This window comes from Elgaria multicarinata, chromosome 2 (genome assembly GCF_023053635.1).
Source record: "Elgaria multicarinata webbii isolate HBS135686 ecotype San Diego chromosome 2, rElgMul1.1.pri, whole genome shotgun sequence".
In the NCBI taxonomy this organism is placed as follows: Eukaryota; Metazoa; Chordata; class Lepidosauria; order Squamata; family Anguidae; genus Elgaria; species Elgaria multicarinata.
Window position 1 is genome coordinate 83,062,501 of NC_086172.1, and position 12,592 is coordinate 83,075,092.

The following is a 12,592-nucleotide window of genomic DNA, read 5'->3' on the forward strand; positions in this document are numbered from 1 at the left end:
CTCCTTTTCAGTGTAATGAGCCATGAAGGGCAAGGTTCAAGCACACCGGTAGTTGACTGGATTTCACACTTCAAATGTAAAAATAGTAAATTCTAGCCACCAATCTGAGTGACTATTATTATTCCTTTCAAGCCTGTTAAGCAGGACATGGACAAACTTTGCAGAATTAAAGCCAACTGTAAGTTTAGGCAGGAGTAAGTCCACTTGTTTAATCAATAATAATAATAATAAATAATAATAAATAAAAATATATATTTATTACCCGCCTCCTCCAGATCGAGGCGGGGAACAACATAGAACCCAAAAATATTATAAAAAACATAAAATTGATTAAAACATATAAAACCAATACATTGTTCAAATAACAGCCAGACTTCTTAAAATTTGACTGAGTAGGCCTGCCGGAAGAGATCAGTCTTTATAGCTTTTTTTAATTCAGAAAGACTGTTAAGTTGGCGAATCTCTCCCGGCAGGCCATTCCACAGTCTGGGAGCAGCAGAAGAAAAGGTCCTCTGGGTAACAGTTGTCAATCTAATTTTGACTGGCTGAAGTAAATTCTTCCCAGAGGACCTGAGTGTGCTGGGCGGATTATACAGGAGAAGGCAATCCCACAAGTAACTTGGACCCAAACCATGTAGGGCCTTAAAGGTAATAACCAATGCTTTATACTTCACCCAGAAACTAATTGGCAGCCAGTGGAGTGATTTTCAAATTGGTGTAATATGATCACCTCTAGGTGTACTGGTGACCAATCTGGCTGCCATATTTTGAACTAGTTGAAGTTTCCGGACTAGGCACAAAGGTAGTCCTATGTAGAGCGCATTGCAGAAGTCGAGCCTTGAAGTTACCAGTGCGTGCACTACCATCTTTAGGTTTCCAACTCTAGGAAGGGGCACAGCTGGTATATCAGCCGAAGCTGATAGTAGGTACTTGTAGTAGAAGTGAAGAATTGCATTAGGAAATCAGAAGCTGAAAAATCTAATTGAATCCAAGGGAGTTGGCAGTAAACACCTTGAGTTCAGGCTAGACCCCCCATCAACTCTCGCCAACATAGCCAATGGTGAGGGTTGATAGGAGATGTAGGCCAAAAGATCTGGAGGACCACTACTTGCCCACCTTTTGCTAGAGGAGCAAGAGTTCAAAATCCAAGAAATCAGATCTCTCAAGAAGCCATTGATGGGCAGAAGAACATGGCAGAAGACCAGGACAGAGACAAGAATAGTTACCATCTTTTTACCCAGCAGAGGTGCTTTGCCTGGCAGGTAGAAATTCAACAGATGCCACCATATGGCCCTAAGCCATCACTACTAAGAAACGCTGGCCTGGAAATGCTATTAATATAATTCTCTTTTAATGTTGCCAACTTTTTTTTTTACTGTTCCCGTGCCTTTAGCAACAGCCTGACACACAGAAATTAGGCAAGTTTGGCATAGAGATTAAACTTCTCCTGGCATGGAGATGAAGTTGCAGGAAACACTTTGCCTGCTTAATTGCTGCATGCAAGGCTACGTTAAAGGCACAGGAGCAGTAAGGTTAGCAATCAAGGCAAGCATCACATGACAGGATTAACATACTTGTGATGGCCAGGCATGAACATTCAGGGACCTTTAACCTGCTCATAGCCTTTTAAGTGCCTTCTTTCAGATGATAACTCAAAGACACTGGCCATGGAAGCCTGGAGCAATTTATCAAAGCAACGGCTCATGCCTTTTGGGGCTGGCTACCCGGATGAGTGCCAGCTTCTCAACAATGCCCTCATCATTTGCTCCAAGCTGTAGCCTCTCCTACTTCAGTCTAGCATTCAGGGTAATATGAGTAAGGCATTGTAATAGCCTTTGATAAACACAGCCTAGGGTGAAGGCCTCTTTGTAAGGGAAAGCTCTCTTGTCTGACCTGAGTTCTTGGGAGCAATCTGGAGCAGCAAGAACAGCCAGCTATCTACTGTGCCTGGATTAAGTAACCAATTGGCTTTCTGCCCTGGCACTGGGGCAAATTAGTATTCAGCTCACAAAGAGAGAGAGAGAAAAACAGCAGGATTATAGGGAGCAAACAGAATAATGTTCTTCTGCGTATCCCTCACTCCACTCTTCCGAAATCATTTTCACTGTCTAAGACATCCTTCCCCAACCCGGTGTCCTCCAGATGTGCTGGGCTACAACCCCTATATTCCCTGGCCAGCATGGGCACCAGGTTAGGAACGGCTGGTCTGTTGGACCATCATCTCAGGGCCACTTTCAATACTCAGCAGCAAACATGGGGCTGTTGGGAAGACAGCTTGCAGAGAAGTGAAGCACATGCTTAAACCTTTCCCCTGATGCTGCTTTTCCCATATGCATGCAAAGACAAGTAGCCCTAAGTTGCTTCTCCCCACCTTGATGCAGCAAACATCTGGGGGAAGGGGGTGGCAGGGGAAAAGCAGCAGACAGGGAGAGGGGTTAACACTGCCTCTGAATGGCAAGCTGTCCCTCTCCCATGGTACCACTTCCCTACAGAGAGATGGTGGTGAGGATTCCCAGCCTCCATGCTTGCTTCTAAATATTCAAATCTCTAGTGGGGGGGGGACCCTCTCCAAGCCTCACCTCCCTGGCCTGGATGCTACTGCGGGCTTGGGGAGGAGGCGAGGGAGAGAAATCCCCATGTCTCTGATCAAAGATCAGAGATGACATGGGGATTTCCCTGGGAGAGGCACTGCCTCCTAGTCTGCAGGCACTTGCATGAGCTGGTCCTGAAAGAGTCTGCCAAGCCCCTCCCCATGCCATTCACACTCCAACTGGGACACAAGTGGCATGGGAAGGGGGTGCCCAACTCAGCCAGAGCTTGCAAGAGATGGATCCTGCAAGTGCCAATTTCATTTCTCCATACACAGAGAGATATGGAGGAAGGAAAAGTGGGTGGGGCCTGATGATACCATGGGAGGGGCTTAAGGGCCAGGTCATTCAGCCTGCCAGTTGCATTCGGAGGGGCAATCCAGCCCCCAGACCAAATGAGGTTGCCCACCCTTTGGTTTAAATTATCCCTTAGAAAGTGAAAAATAGTATTTCCAGACATCCCATTATGTTAAACACTCCAAAATGACCTCTCTCTCACCCCAGAATAGGCTGGTCATTTGTCTATCATCTAGCCAAGTGGAAAGAAGATTTTTACCATGGAGTAGGTGCAGATGTGTGACAAAATGTTTCACTAATGTGAGTCCTCTCAAGTCAAGTGAAAAATATCCCTATAAGAGACTCCAGCACTTCTGCCAAGGTACAATCCTCAAAGCAAGCAGTGAATTTTCCTTAGGAAAGGGATGGTCAATGTTTCCTTACTAGTTGTTTTCCTTTGTTCACTGAAGTAGAGGAGAGTTTTCTCTTTGTTTTTACTTTGTTTCCTCCTGATCAACGTACCGGTGTCGTCTTGGCTTTTCTATTCACACCTGACTTCTCACCAGTATTAGTTGTTGACCATGGCAGCAGAGCTCTTAAGTGAAGACTGTTAAGGGACTTTCATAACTCTTTCAATAGGTTCCACAAATATGTTGGATATATATTATTATATTGCAGCTTCTGTTTGGGTGTGAATGAATGGCTTTTACAGTATGGAGATGTGACATTGACAGAAATCAGAGTTGTCCACATGTTTCTACAGGGTGCCTCAGCAAACTGGTGGAATCACCGGCACTTCCAGCATCACGCCAAACCAAACATCTTAGAGAAAGACCCAGATGTGAACATGCGGCATCTCTTTGTCCTGGGAGATACACAGCCTGTTGAGGTAAGAAGAGGGGATGTGAAGTCAAGTTGCATTTACGTTGGAGCACCTGAGTTTCAAGATTTCAGAGGAGTAATCTGCGATGGCAAACACAGCAGAGTCCTATGGCAAACAGAATGGCATGTCAGTTTCATGGGGCAGAGTCTACCTTTTCATCTAGATTTTGTGACATCAATCATGTTCTGTAGTGAACAGCTGGCATTCACATTCTATGGTGTAATAGTGACCGTGTCAATTTCTGAACTTTGTGGAGATACAGATTAAACAATTAAATATTGGACCCAGAGACATGTGGTGGCCACTTACAATCTCACCTCGGTTGCACTCGTGTGTGGAGTTTGTCATCTCTAGTTACTGCCAAATGGTGATGCAACCTCTGGACTGGCTCAGAGTCATCCAGTAAACTTCCATGGCCAAGTGGGGACTAGAACCTGGATCTCCTGCCTCCCAGTCCAACACTCTAGGCACCACACACACTTATCTTCAGCTACACATGCACAGTTTGAACCAGCACACATGGTTTTAATGTGGGAACCAGCTCTTACAACAGGAAATCTATGCCTTTTGTAGTTGGCTAAGAATAGGGTACCTACAAGAATAGGTAATAACATGTAACGCTTTGGTCCTTGGATACTTCCTGTGGAAGTTGCTGGAACACCGCAGCAGTATGCGGTGGTCTGTGTTGGCTTGGCCTAGAAGTGCAGTGAGCTCCCGCTGGTGAAAACAAATACAAAATTTAGGGTTGGAAGCTGGTGGCTCGGATGTCAGTGGGTGGTGAATCCACTCCAGGTTTCATTTATTTATTTATTTATTTATTTATTACATTTTTATACCGCCCAATAGCCGAAGCTCTCTGGGCGGTTCACAAAAATTAATTTGTTTCAAATTAATTAATCAAATTAAACTTAAATTAATTAAGTTTCAGTCAGAACTTTAAGGGAGCTATCCATGGTGCCCCACTGACATTGGAGCCACCAGCCTCCACTCATTCAGCAGAGCTCTCTGTGATGATTTGCATCCCCTGGAAACCCGCATTATGGTTGCCACAGCAACTCTTGAGTCCGCAACACATGCCATTACAGTGCACAGGAAGAAAATGTTGCAATTGAATCCAACATCTCAGCAGCGATATACTGAATATTTTAAAAGGCTGGGGGAAGTAAATAATTAATACATATCAAAGCGTGTGTCATACTTTCCACAACGATTGGGATAAAAATATCCTAGAGCAGCCAGTGGGTGAAGAAGACTTAAAACAACTACAATAAGCAAGGTAATAATAATAGTGTCTCAGCCGACCTTTCTGGCATGGAAAAACTTATTCAAGGCCTGTCCTGGAAGGAATGCCCAAAATGTGACACATCCACATAAGAAACCCAGATTCAGTGAACAGTGGGGAGGGTGGTCGATTTTTGTATGTGCTTTGTTATATTTTGACCATTTTTACACAGGCTTGAAGCTAGCTAGTCAAGACTGAGGGATGATAAAAAAAAACTGATGCAACCTTATGCAACCTGTATTTTGTGATGGGCAGGAAAGCTCTTTGATCGTTGCTTCTAGAGAACGAGCTGCCCTCAACAACAGGTTGATTTGGCTTGACTCAGCATGTCCAAACAAAATAAATAATGGAGTTATGCCAACCTTCAGTGCTGTTTCATTTAGATCCAAACTGTATGTTACATGAATTACACAGCAGCTTGTCTTTTGTCTTATTTATTCATTTATTTACTTATTTATTGCATTTCCACACCGCCCAATAACCGAAGCACTCTGGGAGGTCCCACTCTAGTGTAAAAGAAATGATGTTTTGTTTTACTTTAGTGTAAAACAAAAGACAAAACATGTGCGACCCTGGTTTGGATAAGAGGGAAGAATTAAACCTCCCCCACCCCACACAACAGTTAGTTGTTTTTAAAAATGCTGTCAGCCTTTCGTAAGATGCTTTTGGTGCCATTTCCAGGCAGCACATCCTCAAGTTTAGAAAGGAAAGATGTTCGTTCTCAATATGCAGTCTGAAATAACTGTTTAATATGCATGTTTTATGGTGTGGGATCCCTGAAGTAAATCATTCTTCGGAGCTTTCCTTGACCGATTCACGCAATGATGTTCCCATCCAAAACACATACATGCTTTGGGATATTTGCACATCCTCACAAACCCCCTGGGATTGAGTCGAGCCAAAGAAGGTACAGGGAAGGGGCATCTAAGGTAACTGGGAGGACAAAGCATCTTTCTTATGAAGCGGGGATAACCTAGTTGGAGTTTTTTAGTAAAGGGAAAAACCCAAGCAGGCATGATAGTGTTTTATACAATGACAAACTGTCTGATGAAAGGGAGGATAGAGAAATCACTCTCAAAATACTATCGGTAGACTTTTTTCCATAGAAGCATATGTCACAGTAAATCTGTCAGCCTTAAGGTGCCACAAGACCATGTTGCTTTTGCTACAACCTCTGGAAGAGGATTTCTTGTGAAACGTATTGGCAGTAGTTTCTAGAAATGAACTGAATCTCCCCCCCCCCCCACAATGCAGAATTAATTTGGGACATAATCTTGTGCATGTTTAGACAGAAAAAAGGCCTACAACTCCCAGCATAGTTGGCTGGGGAATGCTGGGAGATGTAGGACTTTTTTCTGTCTAAACATGCATAGGATTGCACCCTTGCAGCATTTATTACCTTACAACATTTGATGGTTACCAAACTGTTTAGAAGATGAGAAAAAATCATGGAGAATATGTCTACCATTGGCTATTAGCCACAATAGTTGGAAATTAAGGTTTCATGGGCCAAGGTTACCTCTAATTCCCAAATGACCAAGAGAAGCAAAAGAAGTTGGTTGTCCCCATCATGCCCTTATTGTGGGTTTCCATGTGATACTTGGCTGACCATTAGCAGACACACAGTGCTGGGCCAGGATGAGTATGGGTCGGACCCAGCATAGCAATTCTTAGGTTCTTACGCACACCAGATCAGGGGTGGAATTCGGGAGCAGGGGGCTACTTAGCTATTTTAAAGCAGGGGTGTGCAACATGGGGCCTAATTCCTTGTGGCCCTCAGTCTAAGTTCAAAATCCTTCTATGTATGATTAGTTCACCCCCTGGCAAGAGTTGTTTGTCCCTTCCCTGGCAACCTGCATGGGCAGGAAGAAAGAGGGAGAGAGTTGTTGTATTCCGCTTTGTCGTTGTTTTACAGAAAGGCCTCTCTGAACAATGGAGTGCTTCTAGATGAGGGTTTTAATGTTCAGTGGCCAGGTCTCAAATTTGGAATGTACAGAGGTTTCAGACCATGTGATCATTCATTTGTAGGCCTCCCATATTTCCCACAGCTGCTTCCATCTTTGTTCTTATCCCAGAAAATCTGTTAAGGAGGAAAAGAGCGGAATACCAGCATAATCTTTTTGCAGGAGTGTATAAGTAGGGTGGCCATATGGAAAGGAGGACCGGGCTCCTGTATCTTTAACAGTTGTATCGAAAAGGGAATTTCAGCAGGTGCCATTAGTATGCATGCAGCACCTTGTGAAATTCCCTCTTCATAACAACTGTTAAAGCTGCAGGAGCCCTGACCATTTGACCAGAGGTAAAAGAGGGCAGGGCTCCTGCAGCTTTGACTGTTGTGGTAAAGAGGGAATTTCACCAGGTGCTGTATGCATACAAATGACACCTGCTAAAATTCCCTTTTCTCTACAACTGTTAAAGAGACAGGAGCCTTGTCCTCCTTTCCATATGGTCACCCTAGGATAAGAAAATATGCCACTTGGTGATTGCAGCCATAAAGCCTGATCTCTTCCAGCAGGCCTACCCAGTTGAATTTTAAGATGCCTTTTTAATGGTGTGCTGCTTTTAATGATGCACTGGTTTTAAACGTTTGAATTAGTTGTATGTATTTTATGGTATTTTTATTTGTGTTGTACCCTGCCTCGATGCAGAGGGAGAGGCGGGTAAGAAACAAATATATTATTATCGTCATTATTAATATTATTATTTTGTGCCTCGCACAGCGAATTCTCTAAAGAGCTTTTACTTCCCTCCCTACCTTTTGCCTCTTTCTGTTTTTCGTCTTCTAAACCTTTTCTTCACAAAAATAATGGAATTGAAAGCATTTGAGGTCATTTTAAAGTAGCTCCTGCTTTTGCCCATTCTACACTGGTTCTCAATCCCTCCTTAATGAATTGCTTCCTGACCCTTTGTTCTCTCCTGAAATGAACAGATTTGTCTTAATCACACACACTCCCTCACTACAGTCAGATACTTAAGGGATTCTACTATGCCGCTTACTTGTTTGTGTTAAAAACAATTGCATAGCTGCAGAATTCTGATCTAATGAAATACAAGTATTGTGGGAGAAACGTTAATATGTGACTGCTTAGTGCTCTCTTGAGTGTATGTGTGCAGATGCAGTGGGGGGCAGAAGGACATGCACTGAGGCTTTCTGTTAAAACACAAGTGCAAACGAAGGGAAGCAATTCCCTACTCCTGAAGTCTTCCAGCCGGGGACATGAGGAAAAGGCAGTCTACTGCTTTTATTTCTTGGAAATAATCTTAGGGCTCCATCACACCAGTGTTTTATTGCACTCTCATCATGCCTGCTTTGCCGTTTTGCAGCACAGTACTCACATGACGCCGTGTCTGTCCTGCAGTCACCCCGCCTTTCCCCCTCCATTTTCTGTGTTTTTCTAGAGCGGGGAAAGTCCATGCAGGATTAAAGTGCCCTTCCGCCTCCGTGTATTGCCATCCTCATGCTATGTCCTTTGCTGTGTGTGTGTGTTCTGCTGATGAAAGAGGAGGGTGGGGCGGTTCTCTTCCTTCAGCTTGCCATGTTGAACAAACGGACTTGTGCTGACTCAGTTGTATCTTTTGCTGCTCCAACCCCACTCTCATTGCCCACAGAAACAGCACCCAGCCGATAAAACATTAAATCGGTAAAATGCTAAGACAACAAAGTCAGAGCAAGGGGTGGGGAGGCGCCCAATGAACTGGAGGGGGAAGGAGAAGGGGCGGGGCGGGGTGGAGTGGGAGAGCAAACAAGCAAAAGGCGATACCACAGATACATGTGAAAGGGGCCATTAGCTTGACGCACTAATGAAACAGAGGTGGAAATCACTGAGGCAAACCATGAAAAAAAAGGAGGTGTGATGAAGCCCTTGTGTATAAGGCAGAGCTGCAATGCTTGTGCTGTAATCCAAGGCAGTTGTTTTGTTTTATTTGTGCGCAACTAACCATATATATATGTGTGTGTGTGTGCGCATGCGCATTCAAACACTGTACACACACCTGGAAGATTGAAGTTGTTCACCTTTATCTGGCTGGCAGTGCTCTAGGGAGGGGAAATCCAGGTTTCCCAGAATCAGCACCAGGAGCGGAAGAAGCAAGAATCCGCACCAAGAGCGAAAGGAGCCAGTGTTGTTTAGTACGGGTGGTGGGCAGAAGGGGAGAACCCACTGGAGAGACCCACTCTGGCTCCTTCCTTCACTGCAAAAAGATCAGAGGAGGAGAAGATGGCGGCACTGCCCAGAGCGGGACTGAAAAGCTACCTTTGCTCAGATGCACACATTTGCCATGCCAAGGGCTTGGTCTTTGGGCATGGGTGAAAGGTTCTCCGCAGGAGTGCTGAGAAACAGCTGCTTCAAAATGTCGAGTGAAGGAGTGGGTGAGGGATGGAGCATAGCGAGATGCACACACCCCAAAAAGCATGTGACCCCCTGAAGTGTGGGCAGCTAATGGCAATTCTGCTCGTAGTTTACAGGGAAACAAATGCTTGGTAGTGCAAAGAGCCCTCTTTCTGGAAACCGCTTTGGGGTCCTCGGAAATAGCTTAGTTTGGGACCCATGAGGAGGAACGTGCCATGAGGGAAGTAGAAAGAATCAGGGCAGCAGCATCAGAAAGAATGGGGTTAAGATTACATGAGGCCTGTATACAGTACACTCCTTATTCATGTATTAGGTAATCAGACAGGTTCCTTCTTAACACATTTAAGCCCTCCGGCACGATTAAACACTTGGTTGCTATCTGCTCTTGATCTGGCATACCTTGCAGGGTTTATACTTATAATTTATTTTTATTGGTCTTAGGACAACAGCTGCTTATTGTCCTCTGATTCTCCTGCCTTCCTTTTGATTGCTAAAGACTTGTAATAAGACATGCTGGTGTTCTGAAATGTTTTAGCAAACACACTTTCACCACGTAAACAAAGCAAAGGTAGCCGAAACAGCCAGAAGAAAATCTCCAAAATCCATGTTGCTGTAATACCCTTTTGAGAGCTTTTATATTGTATTTTATATTATGGTTTTATACTGTTGTTTTATACTTTGAATGTTTTTAATTTTTGTGAACCACCCAGAGAGCTCCGGCTATTGGGTGGTATAGAAATGTAATTATTAAATAAAATAAATAATAAATAAATAGGCTAACCAAAACATCACACACACACACACCAAAATTGTTTTTGAGATACACAGATCTCTTCATCTGGCAAGATGCCATAAAAGGCAAGTCGGGGGTGGGAGGGGAAAAAGTGATTAGATAGTGATGTCACATCAGACTACTTCAGACTACTCCCAAGGTGTAATATGAGAAAAGTCTTCAGATAGTCCCCATCTAGTCACTTTTTACCCACCCCCACCCCACCCTGCCCCAACTGGAAGTGGAGAGGGCTTGACAAATCTCCCTAGGGAGTGAGATCAGAGCCCCCACTGAAAAGGTCCTATTTCTTTCTTCTCCTTCAGTACGGAAAGAAGAAGCTGAGATTCCTCCCTTACAACCACCAGCATGAATATTTCTTTTTAGGTGAGTATCTTTCCACTTCCCTACATGTAGAGAAAGCAGAAGGCAGCGGGCATGTTTACAGTTCCTTCCTGCTTAAACATAGGCCTTAGTTAGACCTAAGGATTATCTGAGGACAATGGAGGGATCGTCCTTGCCTGGTCCTGGGATCCCCTGTGTGTCATCTGGATGCACAGAGATGATCCCGGGATATAGGCCTGGTCTAGCTAGGGCCATAGTTATTCTAGCAAGCCACTCTGGGTGTGCATATTAAGTTCCCTCCTTGCAAATATCCAATATGCAGCAATAGGGTAATGTTCCTTTCAATCACTTGTGAGTTTCCATGGCATTCCATGTTTAAAAACTCACCGAATCCAGTCAGGACCATGCCATGTATTTCTCTCTTGACTCTTTATATTTTCAGAGCATTATTTCATATTTATCCCACACATTTCCCAAGAAGCTTAAGGCAGCATACATGGTTCTCCTCCCTTCTCCTGTTTTATCTTCACAACAATCCTGTGAGGTAGCTTAGGCCTTAGCTAGACCTAAGGTTTATCCCGGGGTCATCCCTGCCTGCTCCCGGGATATCCTGTGTGTCATTTACATGGGATGATAGCAGGATCAACCTTCGGTCTAGCTAAGGCCTTAGGCTATGACGTAGTGACAAGCCTATAGTCACCCAGTGAGATCCATGGCTGAGTGGAGATTTGAATATGGGTTTCCTGAGCCAACAGGAACTACTATGTCACATGGGCTGTCATGCAGCTCTTTTGTTGTCCTTGAGATGTAAAGAATAAATCTAGCTGGTTTATAACCCGTAATTAAACTGGTTTCAAGAGCGGTTGTTGCAATTTGAAAGCTAAGCAAGTCAAAGCAAATCAAGTGAATGGATGTAAGAGCTGATCCCAAAGTTCAGAAAAAGCAAGTGACAAGAGTTCACTTGGTACGGTAGTATTTCAGGTGGGGGTTCCATCTTTAAATAAGCACACAACTCAAAAATTCTCTGTACATGGGAAGCTAGTATGTCAAAGAGAAAGCTAGACTACAGGTTTCTCTCTGAGGTGCTTTTTTTTAATATAGTAAAATATTCAAGCATGGCATCACCCACCTGCATTTTGAAGTGCTACAGCCCCAGAAGGGTGAATTGTTGTTTTTCTGAAGCTATACAAGCTGCAATCCTTTCTGGAATGGTCCAGCGGTAACCTAAACTCTTTAACATCTTGAACTGTTGGAGAGAACACAGACCCAAACAGAATCTCTTCCTGAGAGAGAATTTCACTATAGGCATTATTATTATTATTATTATTATTATTATTATTATTATTATTATTATTATTCCCCAGGCCTCCATTTTGTGCCCCATGCTTGCCTGCCTCCTCTAATGCTTCTGCTTCTCCTTTCAGTTTTTCCACCTCTCCTCATTCCAGTTTACTTCCATATGCAAATCTTCACGACCATGTTCAAACACAAGTTATGGGTGGTAAGTGAAAGATCCCCCACGTCCTGCATTGCCTTCATTACACCTCATTTCGCAGGAGCCTAATTCTCTGGGCCATTTCAAGAAAATCTTATTGGGGGAGGAGAAGATGCCTACGCAATGTGCAGAGGTATCTCTCTGCACATTGCGTGCAAGTGAGCCCAGGCGCAAGCAGGGGGAGATGTACTGCCTGCCATGCGTAATCTCTTCCTTCTCTCCCTAGGACCTGGCCTGGGCCTTCAGTTATTACATACGCTACTTCATCACATACATCCCATTCTATGGAGTTTTGGGATCCTTGTGTCTCCTCACCTTTGTCAGGTAGGATTGAGGAGAAGTGACCCTCTTTCTGAACCCCTTTCTTCTAGCAGTGGGCTGAATACATCATAACTGAAGTGTGCTCTCAGAGTAACCTAATTGCATTCTTGTCATGTCCTGCTTCTTCATACCCCTAGATCCATTCCTGTTAGCTGTTTGTTTGTTTGTTTGTTTGTTTGTTAGTAATATTTCTATACTTCCCAATAGCCAGAACTCTTGGGGAGGATCTACACTACTGCTTTATAATGGTATTGAAGTGCACTAACAACTGTTGGGGTCCAGGA

General features: G+C 44.0%; 2 protein-coding genes across 2 annotated transcripts in view; one reads left to right on the forward strand and one right to left on the reverse strand.

Annotated features, from left to right (window-relative positions):
- LOC134392586 (acyl-CoA (8-3)-desaturase-like) overlaps positions 1-12,592 on the reverse strand; it is a 191,149-nt gene that overhangs the window by 153,096 nt on the left and 25,461 nt on the right. The gene's annotated exons all lie outside the window — the stretch shown is intronic.
- Positions 1-12,592, forward strand: part of LOC134392581 (acyl-CoA 6-desaturase-like) — a 37,237-nt gene that overhangs the window by 14,519 nt on the left and 10,126 nt on the right. The window contains exons 5-8 of the mRNA XM_063117022.1: positions 3,628-3,753; positions 10,474-10,534; positions 11,917-11,993; positions 12,214-12,311. Coding sequence (XP_062973092.1) covers positions 3,628-3,753; positions 10,474-10,534; positions 11,917-11,993; positions 12,214-12,311 — 362 coding nt within the window. The remainder of the gene's footprint in view (positions 1-3,627; positions 3,754-10,473; positions 10,535-11,916; positions 11,994-12,213; positions 12,312-12,592) is intronic.